This window comes from Lipotes vexillifer, unplaced genomic scaffold, assembly GCF_000442215.2.
Source record: "Lipotes vexillifer unplaced genomic scaffold, Lipotes_vexillifer_v1.1 scaffold139, whole genome shotgun sequence".
NCBI lineage: Eukaryota > Metazoa > Chordata > Mammalia > Artiodactyla > Lipotidae > Lipotes > Lipotes vexillifer.
The window spans coordinates 1,332,665-1,351,799 of NW_006793370.1; the positions used below are offsets into that span (position 1 = coordinate 1,332,665).

Sequence of the window (19,135 nt, forward strand, 5' to 3'; positions counted from 1 at the left end):
GGTAGACAATCTGAAAATCAATTTTAAAGCACAAGTGAGACTGTAAGCAAGAGATACTCTAAAGTTTTACAAGAATTTTAAACACTGTTTAAAACTCAATTTAAGGGGGAGTCCTAGAAAAATCTGCCTTAAGAAAGTTGGTGGTAGAAGGAAGTCTCTACCAACCTGGTTAGCTTACACGTAGGTTACTACTGCTCATTTGTCTCTTAAAATTAACTCCTAAATACATTCAAAGACAATCATTTAAAAATATTCATACTTGGGAAGCTGAAGACAGCTGACAGAATCAGAATTTTCCAATTCTCCATTGTTTTTCATTCCGAAAGTGCTGCAATTTCTAGCAAAATACTGCCAATCCTCCCAGTCTAGGCTGTCGTCTTTCTTCCTCTGAATCCTTATTGCTGTTGGTTGTGGACTAGAGAACTGAATGATGATGTAAAACACCTGAAAATGGGTGTTAATTATTGTCACTGAAGTTTTAAGTTTGACCCAGCAATATAAATCATGGAATTGTTAGATTCAAATATAATAGCTTACTTCCTTATAATGATAATTACCAAATATTTATTAGATATCCAGAAACTTCATAGCCATATAGTAAAGGCCACACATTCTATAATTGGATATATGTCCCTTTTCTCAAGAATTTTATAAATTAAGGTGGAAATTAATATCGTTTGTTCTAAAGATGAGAAAAGAACATTACTTATATGAAATAATTGTTATATATTTCTTCTTAAGTAGTAATTTAAAATAAGGACCTCAGTTTTTATTAATTTGTGCTACTTAATATTGAAAAGATGTTTCAATATTTCATATAATTTTGACACAAATCTCTAATTTTTCTCAAAAATATTAGGTCCTACATACCTTCTTTGAAATATTTTTATTTCATACATGATAACACACTACTTTAGTAAGGTAATGGTCAATTGCCTAATTCAGTTTTCACTTTATAGCTGAATTGTGTCCCCAAATACATGTGTTCAAGTACTAACTCTTGGTACTTGTGAATGGGACCTTATTTGAAAACAGGATCTCTGCAGATGTAATTAAGTTAAGGGTCTCAAGGGGAGATAATCCTGGATGTAGGATGGTCCTCATGAGAGAAGAAAGAGAAAGAATCGACATATATGCCCAGCAACAAGGAAGAAGGCCATGGAAAAAGGAAGCAGAGATTGGAGTCATGCTGCCATGAACCAAGTAATGCCAGGAGCCACCAGAACCCGGAAAAGGCAAAGAAGTATTCTTCCCCAGGGTCTTTAGAGGGAGCATGGCCCTGTCAACACCTTGCTTTCATACTACTGATACTCAGAACTATAAGACATTTCTGTTGTGTAAAGCCATTCAATCTGTGGTCATTTGTTGAAGCCACCACAGGAAACTGACACACATCCCACTGTTTCGAATTACCTGATACTGTCCATTTTCCAAATCTATTGAAATAGTCACTCCTTGATTGAGCTGGGTCATGTTTGTAAACACATGGGAAAGCCACGAAGTACCAATACTGTTATCATTGACAAAAGAAAGAGGATGGGCTTCAGGATTCAGCCGTAACACCCTATTATTGGTTGTGTCTTCTGCATCATTAGGAACACAGTACCGCTGTTCCAAACGAGGAACCCGAGGGTGGCTGCCAGGGCAACGGCAATGTGACTGGGTATGCAATCTGGGCAGATCTCCAGAGAAAACTTCCTGAATCTCTCTGTGGGAGTCAAGAAGCAGACGGTAAGGACCAATAGCTCAATAGTGACAGATCTTATAAGAGGTGTTACCAATGTCTATCACTGTTTTGTTTTGATTTGCAGTCATTCAGCTTTAGTAATTTTCTAAGTAGAACATAAAATCAAAGTCATTCCTGGCCAAAGAAACATACTCATTCTCAGAAAATGGATATCAAAAACATCAGTACATTTTTTTAAATGTAGTTGATTACAATGTTGTGTTAATTTCTGCCGTACAGCAAAGTGATTCAGTTATACATGTACATACTTTCTTTTTTACATTCTTTTCCATTATGGTTTATCACAGGATATTGAATATAGTTCCCTGTGCTATACAGCAGGACCTTGTTGTTTATCTATTCTAAACATACTAGTTTGCATCTGCTAACCCCAAACTCCCACTCCATCCCTCCCCCACCCCGCTTGGCAACCACAAGTCTATTCTCTGTGTAAAAACAGTACTTTCTTAAGTGTTAACTGTGTACATCAAGAAGCATGAACAACTCCTTGACTGATTATCAAGATATTTATTAAGATATAGTATTTTACTGGGCCTACTTGTAATAAAAAGAAAGGCAACATTAACTTAGGTTGTTAAGCTGACTTACCACTGAGAGCGAACAATAATGTACTGACAATAATGAGTTATAGATAGGGTCTCTCATTTATCCATGGGAAAGAAGTAAGAGAATAAGTATCATTTTATCTGCTGCTGTTTTAGGCAAAGGGACTGAGGCCAAGACCATTTGTCAATGGTTTCCTGTGACTCATCAGTACAGATTTTGGCACCCTAAGATCCTTCAATGGCTTCAGATCATACGGCCACTGCCAACAGTCAAAGAAGAATGCCAGTTTCAGGCAGATATATTTAATTTTTCCATTAAGGGCAATATACTGATCTAGAGCAGAATCAATCATTCTATTTATAGGCATTCTTCCACATAGCACCTTTCCAGACATTTCAGATAGGCCAACACCAGTAACCCAGGTCTAAGTAGAGAGACTAGGCAATGGAGGAGGTAGGAAGCTTTTTCATTCACTAAATCGCATAAAGGCACGCCTTCTTCTTTAAATCTCATTCATAGTTTTCAATTGATATCACATGTTGCATGGGGCCAAAAGTGACCATCCAGTGAGACCTTTATCTCAGGGAAATCTTTATTTGCAATGCTGCTGATCAGAATTTCAGACAAAGGTGATTTAAAAGATGGTGAGGCTAGCGGCAGTAAATCTCCCCAAGACTGTGTTTCAGTGGTACAGCATCCTATATTTAGGCATCTCTAGATAATACAGACTAATAAAAAAAATGTGTATATTGCTATTGGACATACCACTGACCACTGCAGCACCACAAGAGCAATGCTTTTCAAGTTTACAAGAGCTAGTCCTGTCATTTGGAAATTCACCATACTAATCTACATTTCCCTTAAAGAAATAGGAATAAACATTCTTCTTTTTGAATTGAATAAGAGCAACTCATCCATACAACAATTTACTATTATATCATCAAATCATAACTTGGGAAACAAACTTCAGAGGATGTCTCAGGCAGAATTTCACTTGAACTTTCTGAACAGAATGGAAGCCCACAAGTCTTGAAAAATGCCTAAGAAAGATTTCCCACCTATTCGCAAGATGAGGAAATACTTCATTAACTATAGTCCAAGTCCACATAATTATTTGTTCACTGGAAATAGAAATATATGACAATACTTCAAATTACTCGCTCTTCTTGTCTCCAAGCCTAAGAGCCCAGTCTCTTGAGATCTTTCCATATATCAAAATAATCATTTCCATTGTTCTACATTCTCTAGCACTTACAAATTCAGCAAAGCAATTTTAAAAGGCAGATATCGAAGTTTCTTTCTGTAATTTGAATTTTATTTTATTTATTTATTTTTATACAGCAGGTTCTTATTAGTTATCTATTTTATACATATTAGTGTATATATGTCAATCTCAATATCCCAGTTCATCCCACCACCACCACCCTTCCACCCCGTTTTCCCCGCTTGGGGTCCATATGTTTGTTCTCTACATCTGTGTCTCTATTTCTGCCTTGCAAACCAGTTCATCTGTACCATTTTTCTAGATTCCAAATATATGCATTAATATATGATATTTGTTTTTCTCCTTCTGACCTACTTCATTCTGTATGAAACTTAAAAGCTTTTGCACAGCAAAGGAAACCATAAACAAAACGAAAAGACAACCTGCAGAATGGAAGAAAATATTTGCAAGTGAATCAATGGACAAAGGATCCACCTCCAAAATATATAAACAGCCCATGCAGCTCAATATTAAAAGAAACAAACAACCCAATAAAAAAATGGGCAGAAGACCTAAATAGACATTTCTCCAAAGAAGACATACAGATGGCCAGGAAGCACATGAAAAGCTGCTCAACATCACTAATTATTAGAGAAATGCAAATCAAAACTACAATGAGGTATCACCTCACACCAGTTAGAATGGGCATCATCAGAAAATCTACAAACAACAAATGCTGGAGAGGGTGTGGAGAAAAGGGAACCCTCTAGCACTGCTGGTAAGAATGTAAATTGATACAGCCACTATGGAGAACAGTATGGCAGTTCCTTAAAAAACTAAAAATAGAATTACCATATGACCCAGCCATCCCACTACTGGGCATATACCCAGAGAAAACCATAATTCAAAAAGACACATGCACCCCAATGTTCACTGCAGCACTATTTACAATAGCCAGGTCATGGAAGCAACCTAAATGCCCATCAGCAGATGAATGGATAAAGATGTGGTACATATATACAATGGAATATTACTCAGCCATAAAAAGGTCATTTGTAGAGATGTGGATGGACCTAGAGATTATCATACAGAGTGAAGTACAGCAGTTTCTTAAGTATCAGAAACAGCTTTATACAGAACATTTAAACAAATGTATCCCAAATTCTATAATACAACTTGTTCAGAAGTCTAGTTTTCTTAGAAGAAATCCTTTGTACAGAATTTGATCAATTTTAATTATGAGGAGTCACCCAATAGAGTAGCACTAGCGAGTAACAACCATAGACTAAGCCACAGCAAACACTGTAAACATCAATTAGATGATGTTTCCCAAATACTGTAAAGATGGAAAGTGCTGTAATCTTCATGATACTCTTACTTTAATGAATTCACCATTTATCCTTACACTTCAGGTATAAAGTTTTACGATCTGCTTACCTGTTTGTAAGCGCCACTTGGTATAATCGAAAATCTTGCATTCTTCCAACGAATTGCTCTAAACCTGCAAAATACATATATGTATATAATATGAGAGGTCTCAGTTTACCAAGCAACGGTTGACAAATGTTCAAGTGAAATTCTTTTAAAGCTATGAAACTTTTTAATTATATTAGTTTCAGGTATACAGCATTATAATTCACCATCTGTATACAGTACAAAGTGGTCACAACCACAAGTCTAATTACCATCCATCACCATATGAGTTGACACACTTCATCAGTTTCACCCACTCCTAACCACCTTCCCCTCTGGTAACCACTAAACTGTTCTCTGTATTGATGGGTTTGTTTGTTTTTATTTGTGCATTTGTTTTGGTTTTTTTAGATTCCACATATGAGTGAAATTATACAGTATTTGTCTTTCTCCTTCTAACTTATTTCACTTAGCATAATACCTTCAAGGCTCATCCTTGTTGCCACAAGGATGGATTTCATTCTTTTTTATGGCTGAGTAGTATTCCATTATATATATATATGTGTGTGTGTGTGTGTGTGTATAGGCATCTCTTGAATATGTAGACTAATAAAAAGAATGTCACACACACACCACACATCTTCTTTATCCATTCATCAATTGATGGAAACAGGTACACAGGTCGTTTCCATATCTTGGTTATTGGAAATAATGTTACAGAGAACATAGGGGCACACACATCTTTTCAAATTAGTGTTTTCATTATCTTCAAATAATACTTAGAAGTGGAACAGCTGGGTCATATGGTAGTTCTGGTCTTAATTTTTTGAGGAATCTCCATACTGATTTCCATAGTGGTTGCACCAATTTACAATCTCACCAACCCAGAAAAAAGGTTCCCTTTTCTCCACCTCCTCTCCACAGTTGTTATTTCTTAGCCTTTTGATAATAGCCATTCTAACATGTATGAGGTGATATCTCATTACAGTTTTGTTTTGCATCTCCCTAATAAGTAGTGATGTTGAACATCATTTCATGTGTGCCTGTTGGCCATCTGTATGGCTTTGGGAAAATGTCTATTCATACCCACTACCTACTTTTTAATTGGGTTGTTCATTCTTCTGTTGTTGTATGAGTTCTTTATATATTTTGGATATTAACCCCTTATCAGATATATCATTTGCAAATATCTTCTCCCATTCAGTAGGCTGCCTTTTCGTTTTGGTGATGGTTTCCTTCACTGTGCATAAGCTTTTTAATTTGATGTAGCCCCATTTGTTTATTTTTGCTTTTGTTTCCCTTGACTTTGGAGTCAGACCCACAAAAACATTGCTAAATTGGATGTCAGCGAGGTTACTGCTTATGTTTTTTCTAGGAGTATTATGGTGTCTTTAATCCATTTTGAGTTAATTTTGTGTATGGCAATAAGACAGTCATCTAGTTTCATCATTTTACATGTCCAATTCTGCCAACTGGAAAGCGACTGTCCTTTCTCTTGTATGTTCTTTCTCCTTTGTTAAAGATTAATTGTCCACATACATGTGGGTTTATTCTTGTGCTCTCAGTTCTGTCCCATTGATCTGTGTATTTGTTTTTGTGCCAACACCATACAGTTTTGATTAACATAGCTTTGTGTAGAGTTTGAAATCAGGGAGAATGGTACTTCCAGCTTTGTTCTTCTTTCTCAAGATTATTTTGGCAATTCAGGATCTCTGTGGTTTCCTACAACTTTTAGAATTATTTGGCCTAGTTCTATGAAATATGCCCTTGGAGTTTTGAAAGGAATTGCATTGAACTTATAGGTTGTTTTGGATAATATGGACATTTTAGGATTATCAGTTCTTCCAATCTATGAAAAAGAAATATCTTTCCATTTATTTGTATCTTCAATTTCATTCAGCAGTGTCCTATAGTTCTCAGTGTACAGGTCTTTCACATCCTTGGTTAAATTTATTCCTGTTAAAAAAATTGTTTGTTTATTTATGGCTGCATTGGGTCTTCATTGCTGTGCACGGGCTTTCTCTAATTGTGGTGAGCAGGGGCTACTCTTCATTGTGGTGCATAGGCTTTTCATTGCAGTGGCTTCTCTTGTTGCAGAGCACGGGCTCCAGGTGTGCAAGCTTCAGTAGTTGTGGTACATGGGCTCAGTAGTTGTGGCGCACGGGCCCAGGTGCTCTGCACCATGTGGGATCTTCCTGGACCAGGGGTCGAACCCATGTCCCCTGCATTGGCAGGTGGATTCTTATCCACTGCACCACCAAGGAAGTCCCTATTCCTTTTTTCAATGCAACTGTAAATATGATTGTTTTCTTAATTTCTCTTTCTCATGGTTCATTATTTGTGCATAGAAATGCAACAAATTTTTGTATATTGATTTTATATCTTGCAACTTACCTTACTTATTAGTTCTAACAGGTTTTGGGGGGAGTCTTTAGGGTTTTCTATATCATGTCATTTGCAAATAGGAACAGTTTTCCTTCTTTCTTTCTGATTTGGATTCCTTTTGTTTCTTATTTCTTGCTAATTGCTGTGGATAGGAATTCCAATACAATGTTGAATAGAAGTGGTGAGAGGGCATCCTTGCCTTATTCCTGATCTTACAGGAAAAGTCTTCATATTTTTCACCATTGTTAGCTGTGGGGTTGTCATACATGGTCTTTATTATGCTGAGATATACTCCCTGTATACCCACTTTGCTGAGAGTTTTTGTCATAAATTAATGTTGAATTTTGTCGAATTATTTTTCTACATCTATTGAGATGATCATATGACTTTTATCCTTCATTTTACTGATGTGATTTATCACCTCAATTGATTTGTGGATATTGAACCATCCTTACATCCTTGGAATAAATCCCACTTGATCATGGTATATGATCCTTTTAATGTCTTGTTGGATTCAGTTTGCTAATATTTTGTTCAGGATTTTTTTCCTCCATGTTCATCAAAGAAGAATTTGAGAAGACTAGGTATTACATCTTCTTTGAATGCTTTGTAGAATTCACCAGTGAAGTCATCTGGTCCTGGGCTTTTTGGTTGACTTTTTTTTTTTTTTTTTTTTTTTTTTTTTTTTTTTTTTTCTTGTTTCAAATCTCCTTATAGTAATTGGTCTATAGTTTAGAAAACTTTTATGTCTGTATCACAGTCCTTTCAAATTCTTACAGACCAATATATATTTTGCCAATTACAAGTGAATAACAATAATAATCATAGTTATCTCTATATACATTATAGGACTTGTCAGTTAATATTTTGGCCAGCCTATTCACTGACCCAACTTATGATCTCTATCCAGAATATCTTCCCCAAGTCAAATTTCCCTGTAGTTTATAAACCTATAAACCTATCATCTCATCAGCCCTAAATGTGATTGTCATCTGTTTCGCATCCTGATTTTCAGGCATTCACATCACCAAGAACAAGACTCCCCACTTTTCCATTCCACCTGTTCTATCCCCAAGCTCCAGGGCATCAGCTTGGGTCTTCTCCAAACTAAGATTAATGCCTCATCTAGAAAATCCCCAGTAAGTGAGGAAAAATGGAAAACCTCCTATTCATGAGTTCTGAGTTATTCACATGTATCAGTGGCATCCTAGCTCAGTCTCAAAATTCCATCACCTCATGAGAATTTTTCTAAACAAGTCAGGTTCAGAGCCCAATCTGCATTGAATTAGGTGACTTTTCAAGATGTGGGCATATATCAACTTTAAACTACACATTATTTTATTAATTCACCAAATATTTATTTAGGATGTACTAACAGATAAGCCCAGGGAGAGTAGGAACAGAAAAATGTAAGAAAGCTAAGGTATTTTTTGTTTTTAATAATGAGAAAAACAATGAAAATGGTAAAATTCTAGCTAGAGTTTAAATCATGGCGACACAAAAATGATATGATCTAAAGTATAATGCTAATTCAGTAACTGTGTTTTTTAAATTAAACTTGGAGCAATGGCCAATCACCAAATGACTATTTCCTTAAATGTGTTGTTTTTAACAATTCTATTTTTTAATTTTATCTTAATAATAGAGTTTTAAGGAACGTCTGATCTATCTTTGCTGCAGTTTTTTGGTGGTGCTTCGGAGGAACCTGGGGCACGGTGAGGTTATGGCAGATGAATAAAAGATGTAGAATTAGTCTGAGATGCTGATCTCAGAAGCAGCAGGAGATGTAAGCAAGGAAAGATGGGACTCAGGGGCATAAAAAGAGTAAGTGTCTATGTGTGAGTTTGTGTATTTTATCTTTCTTCTTATAATTATATTAAAGGCTGTAGTTAAGAAAATAACAATATTTCATATATGAATATTTCTTCATGAATCTAAAGGTTTCGAGTTGATACATTCTAAGAAAAAGTATATCTGTAGGCCCCCTCTCCACTTCTCTGCCTCAGTTTTCCACACAGCCCACAACCCAAAGCCCAAAGGAAACAATGCTCGATGCAGCCTAATGCTCTGACTTTCCTGTTAGGAAAGTTCCTCTACCCTTTGTCTAGAAATAAGCAATTGAGGCAAGTGAAAACTAATTATTACTTAAAGCAGTGTTATGAAGAAATAACAACAATAAACAAACAAAAAAAAGCCTACTCTATTCAAATGTCATAGAAATCTTTAGATTTCCAACACAAATTGCTTTAAAATTTACAACTAGTGAAAAGAAGAAAGAAAACATTATGCACAGTTCATGTGACAAACTGGCCATCCAAGAAATTTGGTAAATTGCCCTGGATCAAAGAGCTGAAGCTAAGCAAGGTAGGAAATGATATAATGAAGGATACACCTTTCTTGGACATAGAGGAAAGACAGGAAGAACAGGTGTGAATACATTTAAGTCACTGTGGTTTTGTTTGAAGAGTAGGGAAGACAAACAGGAAAATCACTCCTCATGGTATGAATTTTCTTTCTGAGGAAGAGGTAATGTCTGCCTGCAAAGAAGGAAGTTGGATCTGTCCCCTATTTATTTCTTCACCTTCACCTACCCCACTCACACCCAGCCCTTCTCCTCCAGCATCCTTCATATGCCATAAGGTGCAGGTCTACAGACTACCTGTAGTACTCCACAAGGACCAAGGTCTCTCAGCCCTAAGGTTTTGCACATGATTTGGCCTCTACTTCCAATGTTCCCGCTCTATCCCAGCCCTTAATCAGCTTTGAAATATTTCCCGTGGGAAACTTTCTGTGGCCCAGCAGGATCCTATATGTTCCTGTGGCACTCTGCACTTCCGATTCTGTTCTACAAATACCTATTTACTTCTCTACCATCCTTATGAAATGTAAAAGTCTTCCCTAGAAAGACACACAAAGTAATAATTGGTCTTATCTGCTGTTCCATCCCTAGCTCATAGCCAAGTTTCCCGGCAAAGGGTAAACTGTTCAAAAATTATTTACTAATGAAGGGAAAATGAAGGAGGGAAGCAAGGAGGAACAGCAGCATTTATACCTGTAATAAAAATGTATAATGAACGCTATACAAAATGAGTGAGAAGGTTGACCAGGGGAAAATGCACAGATCCTCAAGAAGTATTTTGAGGGCCATCTGAAATCAGAGACTGTAACTTTGCAATGGCACAAGTCTGAAAGCTAAGTGATTTCCCCAAACATGCTGACAACTCAAGAGAAATATCAAATGATTAGAGGTAGCCAGGGTTGAGGGTTTTCAGGTACAGTATATCAAACAAGGAGAACAGGAAGGTAAGATTCCAGTAATATAGAAGAAATAATGCACCACAGTACTTAAGAGAACAGGAAAGTGAAACAGGGTGAGAGGTGATAGACCAGAAAAAAGAGAGGAGTCAAGGTAGTGGGCCTCAGATTAAGTAAAAGAGGAGTGCAGTAGAAGTGAGGCAGCAGACTATTTGAAACAATCATAGTATTCACTTTACTGCTGCCTGGGGACACAATAAAGATAAACACTGGTGCTGCTTTTGGCAGCATTGACTAATGAAGCAACAGGGAGTTTCCCATTATACTCGAAGCATGCTATGCCATCAAGGAACACCCCCGAAATAAAAAAAAATATGGTTATGGGTTGAATGGTGCCCTTCCCAAATTACACGCTGAAGTCTTATCCCCCAGTACCTATGAACGTGACCTTCTTTGGAAACAGGGTCTTTGCAGATATCATCAAGGTGATATCATTAGGGTGGGCCCTAATCCGACTAATGTCCTTATAAGAAGAGGAAAATACTAATAAAAACACATTCACACAGGGAGAAGGCCATGTGACAACAAAGGCAGGGATTAGAGTGACAGAGGTAAAGAACATGGAATACCAAGGATTGGCAGCCACCACCAGAAGTTAATTAAAGACAAAGAAGGAGGCGCCCCTCGAGGTTTCAGAGAGAACATGGCCCTGTGGACACCTTGATTTTGGACTTATAGCCTCTAGAACTGTGAGACAATAAATTTCTATTGTTATAAGCCACCCAATTTGTGGTATTTTGTTATGGAGGCCCAGGAAACCAGTTTAATCATCATTTCCTATGGTTGTTAACATAATGAGTTATCAAAGAGAAAAAAAAAGTGGCAACACGTATTCCACGTTATCTAATTTATGTTCGCAGCATATAAAAAAGTCTAAAACGTTATATATACAACCTCTAGAGAATATTTTAATTCAAAGTACCCAGAAAATACAGATCACGATGAATAAGGGATAATGACTTCTGGTTTTGAAAGCCCTAATATAACTGAAGGCAAAACTGTTGAACACTGTGATTTTGTCAAAGTCTGAATCACGTTGTTGTTTTTTTAAATTAATTTTATTGGCGCATCATTGCTTTACAATGTTGTGTTAGTTTCTGTTGTTCAGCAAAATGAGTCATCCATATGTGTATATATATCCCCTCTTTTTTGGATCTCCTTCCCACTTAGGAAACCACAGAGCACTGAGTAGAGTTCCCTGTGCTATGCAGTAGGTTCTCATGAGTTATCTAATTTATACTTCGTATCAATAGTGTATGTATGTCAATCCCAATCTCCCAATTCCTCCCACTCCCCCCTTACACCCTTGGTATCCGTACATTTGTTCTCTGTGTCTGTGTCTCTTATTTCTGCTTTGCAAATATGATCATCTGTACAATTTTTCTAGATTCCACATATATGTGTTAACATACAATATTTATTCTTCTCTTTCTGACTTACTTCACTCTGTATGAAAGTCTCTAGGTCCATCCATGTCTTGACAAATGACCCAATTTCATTCCTTTTTATGGCTGAATAATATTCTATTGTATACATGTACCACAACTTTTTTTAACATCTTTATTGGAGTATAATTGTTTTAGAATGCTATGTTACTTTCTCCTTTATAACAAAGTGAATCAGCTATACATATATATGTAATCCCCATGTCTCCTACCTCTTGTGTCTCCCTCCCACTTCCCCTATCCTACCCCTCTAGGTGGTCACAAAGCACTGAGCTGATCTCCATGTGCTATGCAGCTGCTTCCCACTAGTTATCTATTTTACATTTGGTAGTATATATAAGTCCATGCCACTCTCTCACTTCGTCCCAGCTTACCCTTCCGCCTCCCCATGTCCTCAAGTCCATTCTCTACATCTGCGTCTTTGTTCCTGTCCTGCCCCTAGATTCTTCAGAACCATTTTTTGTTTTTTCGGTTTTTGTTTTTAGATTCCATATATATGTGTTAGCATATGGTATTTGTTTTTCTCTTTCTGACTTACTTCACTCTATGACAGACTCTAGGTCCATCCACCTCACTACAAATAACCAATTTTGTTGCTTTTTACAGCTGAGTAATATTCCATTGTATATATGTGCCAATGTGCCACATCTTCTTTATCCATTCATTGGTCATTGGACACTTAGGCTGCTTCCATGTCCTGGCTATTGTAGATAGTGCTGCAATGAACACTGTGGTATGTGACTCTTTTTGAATTATGGTGTTCTCAGGGTATATGCCCAGTAGTGGGATTGCTGGGTCGTATGGTAGTTTTTTAAGGAACCTCCATACTGTTCTCCATAGTGGCTGTACCAATTCACATTCCCACCACCAGTGCAAGAGGGTGTCCTTTTCTCCACACCCTCTCCAACATTTACTGTTTGTAGCTTTTTTGACGATGGCCATTCTGACTAGTGTGAGGTGATACCTCATTGTAGTTTTGATTTTCATTTCTCTAATGATTAGCAATGTTGAGCATTCTTTCATGTGTTTGTTGGGTACCTGTATCTTGTTTGCAGAAATGTCTATTTAGGTCTTCTGCCCATTTTGGGATTGGGCTGTTTGTTTTTTGATATTGAGCTGCATGAGCCGCTTGTAAATTTTAGAGATTAATCCTTTGTCAGTTGCTTCATTTGCACATATTTTCTCCCATTCTGAGGGTTGTCTTTGCTTCTTCTTTATGTTTTCCTTTGCTGTGCAAAAGCTTTTAAGTTTCATTAGGTTTCATTTATTTATTTTTGTTTTTATCTCTGATTCTCTAGGAGGTGGGTCAAAAAGGATCTTGCTGTGATTTATGTCATAGAGTGTTCTGCCTATGCTTTCCTCTAATAAGAGTTTGATAGTGTCTGGCCTTACATTTAGGTCTTTAATCTATTTTGAGTTTATTTTTGTGTATGGTGTTAGGGAGTATTCTAATTTCATTCTTTTACATGTAGCTGTCCAGTTTTCCCAGCACCACTTATTAAAGAGCCTGTCTTTTTTCCACTGTACATTCTTGCCTCCTTTATCAAAAATAAGGTGACCATATGTGCGTGGGTTTATCTCTGGGCTTTCTATCCTGTTCCATTGATCTATATTTCTGTTTTTGTGCCAGTACCATACTGTCTTGATTACTCTAGCTTTGTAGTATAGTCTGAAGTCAGGGAGCCTGATTCTTCCAGCTCCATTTTTCTTTCTCCAGATCGTTTTGGCTATTCAGAGTCTTTTGTGTTTCCATACAAACTGTGAAATTTTTTGTTCTAGTTCTGTGGAAAATGCCACTGGTAGTTTGACAGGGATTGCACTGAATCTGTAGATTGCTTTGGGTAGTTTAGTCATTTTCACAATGTTGATTCTTCCAATCCAAGAACATTGTGTATCTCTCCATCTGTTTGTGTCATCTTTAATTTCTTTCATCAGTGTCTTACAGTTTTCTGCATACAGGTCTTTTGTCTCCTTAGGGAGGTTTATTCCTAGGTATTTGAGTCATTTTGTTGCAGTGGTAAATGGGAGTGTTTCCTTAATTTCTTTTTCTGATTTTTCATCATTAGTGTATAGGAATGCAAGAGATTCCTACGCATTAATTTTGTATCCTGGTACTTTACCAAATTCATTGATTAGCTCTAGTAGTTTTCTGGTAGAGTCTTTAGGATTCTCTATGTATAGTATCATGTCATCTGCCAACAGTGACAGCTTTACTTCTTCTTTTCCAATTTGGATTCCTTTTATTTCTTTTTCTTCTCTGACTGCTGTGGCTAAAACTTCCAAAATTATGTTGAATAACAGTGGTGAGAGTGGGCAACCTTGTCTTGTTCCTGATCTTAGTGGAAATGCTTTCAGTTGTTCACCACTGAGAATGATACTGGCTGTGGGTTTGTCATATATGGCCTTTTTTATGTTGAGGTAAGTTCCCTCTATGTCTACTTTCTGGAGGGTTTTTTTTTTATCATAAATGGGTGTTGAATTTTGTCAAAAGCTTTTTCTGCATCTGTTGAGATGATCATATGGTTTTCATTCGTCAATTTTCTAATATGGTGTATCACATTGATTGATTTGCCTATAGTGAAGAATCCTTGCATCCCTGGGAGAAATCCCACTTGATCATGGTGTATGATCCTTTTAATGTGTTGTTGGATTCTGTTTGCTAGTATTTTGTTGAGGATTTTTGCATCTACATTCAGCAGTGATACTGGTCTGTAGTTTTCTTTCTCTGTGACATCTTTGTCTGGTTTTGGTATCAGGGTGATCATGGTCTCATAGAATGAGTTTGGGAGTGTTCCTCCCTCTGCTATATTTTGAAAGAGTTTGACAAGGATAAGTCTTAGCTCTTCTCTACATGTTTGATAAAATTCACCTGTGAAGCCACCTGGTCCTGGGCTTTTGTTTGTTGGACGATTTTTAATCACAGTCTCAATTTCAGTGCTTGTGATCGGTCTGTTTATATTTTCTATTTCTTCCTGGTTCAGTCTCAGAAGGTTGTGCTTTTCTAAGAATTTGTCCATTTCTTCCAGGTTGTCCATTTTATTGGCATAGAGTTGCTTGTAGTAATCTCTCACGACCCTCTGTATTTCTGCAGTGTCAGCTGTTACTTCTCCTTGTTCATTTCTGATTCTATTGATTTGAGTCTTCTCCCTTTTTTTCTTGATGAGTCTGGCTAATGGTTTATGAATTTTATCTTCTCAGAGAAACAGCTTTTAGTTTTATTGAGCTTTGCTATCATTTCCTTCATTTCTTTTTCATTTATTTCTGATCTGATCTTTATGATTTCTTTCCTTCTGCAAACTTTGGGTTTTATTTTGTTCTTCTTTCACTAATTGCTTTAGGTGTAAGGTTAGGTGGTTTATTTGAGATGTTTTTTGTTTCCTGAGGTAGGCTTGTATTGCTATAAACTTCCCTCTTAGAACAGCTTTTGCTGCATTCCGTAGATTTTGGGTCATTGTGTTTTCACTGTCTTTTGTTTCTAGGCATTTTTTGACTTCCTCTTTGATTTCTTCAGTGATCTCTTGGTTATTAAGTAATGTATTGTTTAGCCTCCATTATTTGTATTTTTTTACAGAGTTTCTCCTGTAATTGATACCTAGTCTCATAGTGTACCACATCTTCTTTATCCATTCTTCTGTTGATGCACAATTAGGTTGCTTCCATGTCCTAGCTATTGTAAATAGTGTTGCAATGAACACTGGGGTACATGTGTCTTTTTGAATTGTGGTGTCCTCTGGGTATATGCCCAGTAATGCGATTGCCGGGTCATTTGGTAATTCCGCTTTTAGTTTTCTAAGGAACCTCCATACTGTTCTCCAAAGTGGCTGTGTCAAGTTACATTCCCATCAACAGTGCATGAAGGTTCCCTTTTCTCCACACCCTCTCCAGCATTTAGTGTTTGAAGATTTTTTGATGATGGCCATTCTGACTGGTGTGAGGTTATACCGCATAGTAGTTTTGATTTGCCAATCTATGACAAAGGAGGCAAGAATATACAGTGGAGAAAAGACAGCCTCTTCAGTAAGTTGTGCCGGGAAAACTGGACAGCTACGTGTAAAAGAATGAAATTAGAACCCTCCCTAACACCATACACAAAAATAAACCCAAAATGGATTAAAGACCTAAATGTAAGTCCAGACACTACAAAACTCTTAGAGGAAAACATAGGCAGAACACTCACTGACATAAATCACCTCAAAATCTTTTTTGACCTACCTCCTAGAGTAATGAAAATAAAAACAAAAATAAACAAATGGGACCTAATTAAACTTAAAAGTTTTCGTACAGGAAAGGTAACCATAAACAGATGAAAAGAGAACCATCAGAATGGGAGAAAATATTTACAAATGAAGCAACTGACAAAGAATTAATCTCCAAAATATACAAACAGTTCATGCAGCTCAATATCAAAAAAAACAAACAACCCAATCAAAAACTGGGCAGAAGATCTAAATAGACGTTTCTCTAAAGAAGACATACACATGGCCAACGAACACATGAAAAGATGCTCAACATCACTAATTATTAGAGAAATGCAAATCAAAACAGAATCATGGCTTTAAATTATCAGGTTGGATTCATTCTTTTATGCATTCATTGACTCAACAAATGTTGGGGGAGAATATCATAAAATATTTCAAGGACATAGTCTTAAGAGTGAATTTTACTCATTCCTTTGCTAGTCGCCAACTTTTTGGCAACAGATATTCAATGGAATAAACATTTCATAAAGAGATTCTTCTTTGAAAAATATTCATATGGTAAAGACAGGTCTAAATTATACAAATTGATCAAGTAAATAGATATGACTCATACCAGAAAGCCCTCTTAGTTGTCTATTTAGAAAATATGTAATCACTGGTAGGAAGCAGTACAGCCACATTATGATTGGTGGCACAGCTAAATTAGTTAAATAGGAAAACTCTCAGTAAATAATCTAATATATAAATCAAGATAAAAACAGTTTTGCTATGAGGCTAATTTTTTAAAACGTCACAAGTGGAAAGGAAGAAATAAAATTGCCTCTATTCATGGGTAATATAATTGTCTCCCAGGAAATCTCAGTGAATTTACACAAAAGCTACTAGAAGTAATAAAGAAATTTAGCAATTTTATGAGATACAACTGAATGTATAAAAATCAATTCAGGGCTTTCCTGGTGGCACAGTGGTTGAGAGTCCGCCTGCCGATGCAGGGGACACGGGTTCGTGCCCCGGTCTAGGAAGATCCCACATGCCACGGAGCGGCTGGGCCCGTGAGCCATGGCCGCTGAGCCTGCGCATCCGGAGCCTGTGCTCCGCAATGGGAGAGGCCACAACAGTGAGAGACCCGCGTACCGCCAGAAAAAGAAAAAAAAAATCAATTTCTATACACTAGTGATGAAAGACTGGAAATGAAACTTTTTAAAGTAACATTTATATTAGCCCCAAAACATGAAATACTAGTTATAAATCTAATAAAGCATGGCAGTGTCTGTTGATAAAAGTGCAAGATAATGATGAAATAAATTACAGGATGTCATCAGGAATGGCAGAAAAAGAACAACTGAAAATTCTGCCACAAAAGCAATGATAACACTAGCAAAGAATGTCAAATCCAGTTTTCTAAAATGATGGAAATTGACCAAAGATTTGCAGCAATCCAGGGAGTGTTTTTCCCCACTACGGGTGAATAATAGGAAGAATATCATGTTTTGTGGCATTTGAACTTTCTCTATTCCCATCCTCCTCTCTATCTGTCAGCAGTTAATCTTGAAATTGGATATTCTACAATCACAGTGAAAAACAGCAGCCTAGCATCCACTGGAGGAATGAGAATGGGACTGGAGCTCGTTCAAAGCCCCAACCTCAGAAAACTGTCATTATTTCATCTGTCTAGCAGTACTCCAAAATTCCCACAAGTATGGCTTGGACTGACTCGGAGTTTGCCCAGTGGAGACAGTCATTTCTTTAGGACGTTTGCCGAAAATAACCAGTGGCAACTGCTTAACACTACAGTTGCCTAAGGCAGCAATAACAGCTGGGGAAAACAACAAACAAACCAAAAAAGGTAAAAGGAAAGCTGAGAAATGATATGTCCATAAGGGGCTTTGCAAAGCTCCAACATATTCCCAGAAATCTAGAAGGCCATGATCATGCAAAGGGGTGTGTGTACACACAGGGGCATGTGCATTCCCAAGAGACATCTGAGAAAAATCTAAACTCTCACCTCCTTTTGACCTTGTGGTTCTGCTCAAGCAGCAAATGGTGACTAAAGAGGAGTGCTCATCTGTCTGACTGAATGTTAAAGGTATGCTGCAACACACTAACAGAGCCCTCAAAAAAGGCTAAAAAAAGTTATTGGCTCTAGGAATTTATGAAATTCTCTGTTCCATTATTAGCTCAGCACTAAGCTAACTGGACACAGATTTTACTGACCACATATGACAAAAATACATATTTTATGTAACTTGCTTAGGAAAGTCACTAAGCAAATGAAGAGCAGCAAAAAAAATCCTGAGGAGAAAAAGACTCTGATTTCTATATTTGCTACACTATATTATTTTAAATGTCCAGTTTTCAACAAAAAAATTATGACACATGCAAAGATACAAGAAAGCATAGCTGATACACAATTGGGGGGAAGTGGCCATAGAAACTGGGCCAATTAAAATCCCATACATTAAACTTACTAGATAAATACTTCCAATCAACTATTTAAATATGTTCAAAAAACTAAAGGAAACCATATCTAGAGAACTAAAGGAAAGTATGAGAATGATACCTCAGCAAATAGAGAAGATGAGTCAAGAGACAGAAGTTATAAAATGAAGAATTCACTAAAGGAGCTCAACAACAGGTACAAATGGGTAGAAAAAAGAATCTTAAAGGTCAACTCAGATTATCTAGTCTGAAGAATAGAAAGAAAAAAGTACAAAGAACTAAACAGAACCTCATGGACCTGTGGGATCCCCATCAAGTGTACAAACATAAGCCTAATAGTGATCCCAGAGAAGAGATAAAGGAGCAGGAAGAATATTTAAAAGAAATAATCCCTAAACCTCCTCAAATTTGATGAAAACCATAATCTACACATCCAAGAAAC

The 19,135-nt window shown here is 36.8% G+C and overlaps 1 protein-coding gene across 1 annotated transcript in view; it reads right to left on the reverse strand.

The window, feature by feature from the left end:
- Positions 1 to 19,135, reverse strand: part of USH2A (usherin) — a 773,469-nt gene that overhangs the window by 680,373 nt on the left and 73,961 nt on the right. Inside the window, exons 4-6 of the mRNA XM_007466317.1 lie at positions 4,935 to 4,998; positions 1,414 to 1,708; positions 260 to 444 (exon numbers count right to left, since the gene is read on the reverse strand). Coding sequence (XP_007466379.1) covers positions 260 to 444; positions 1,414 to 1,708; positions 4,935 to 4,998 — 544 coding nt within the window. The remainder of the gene's footprint in view (positions 1 to 259; positions 445 to 1,413; positions 1,709 to 4,934; positions 4,999 to 19,135) is intronic.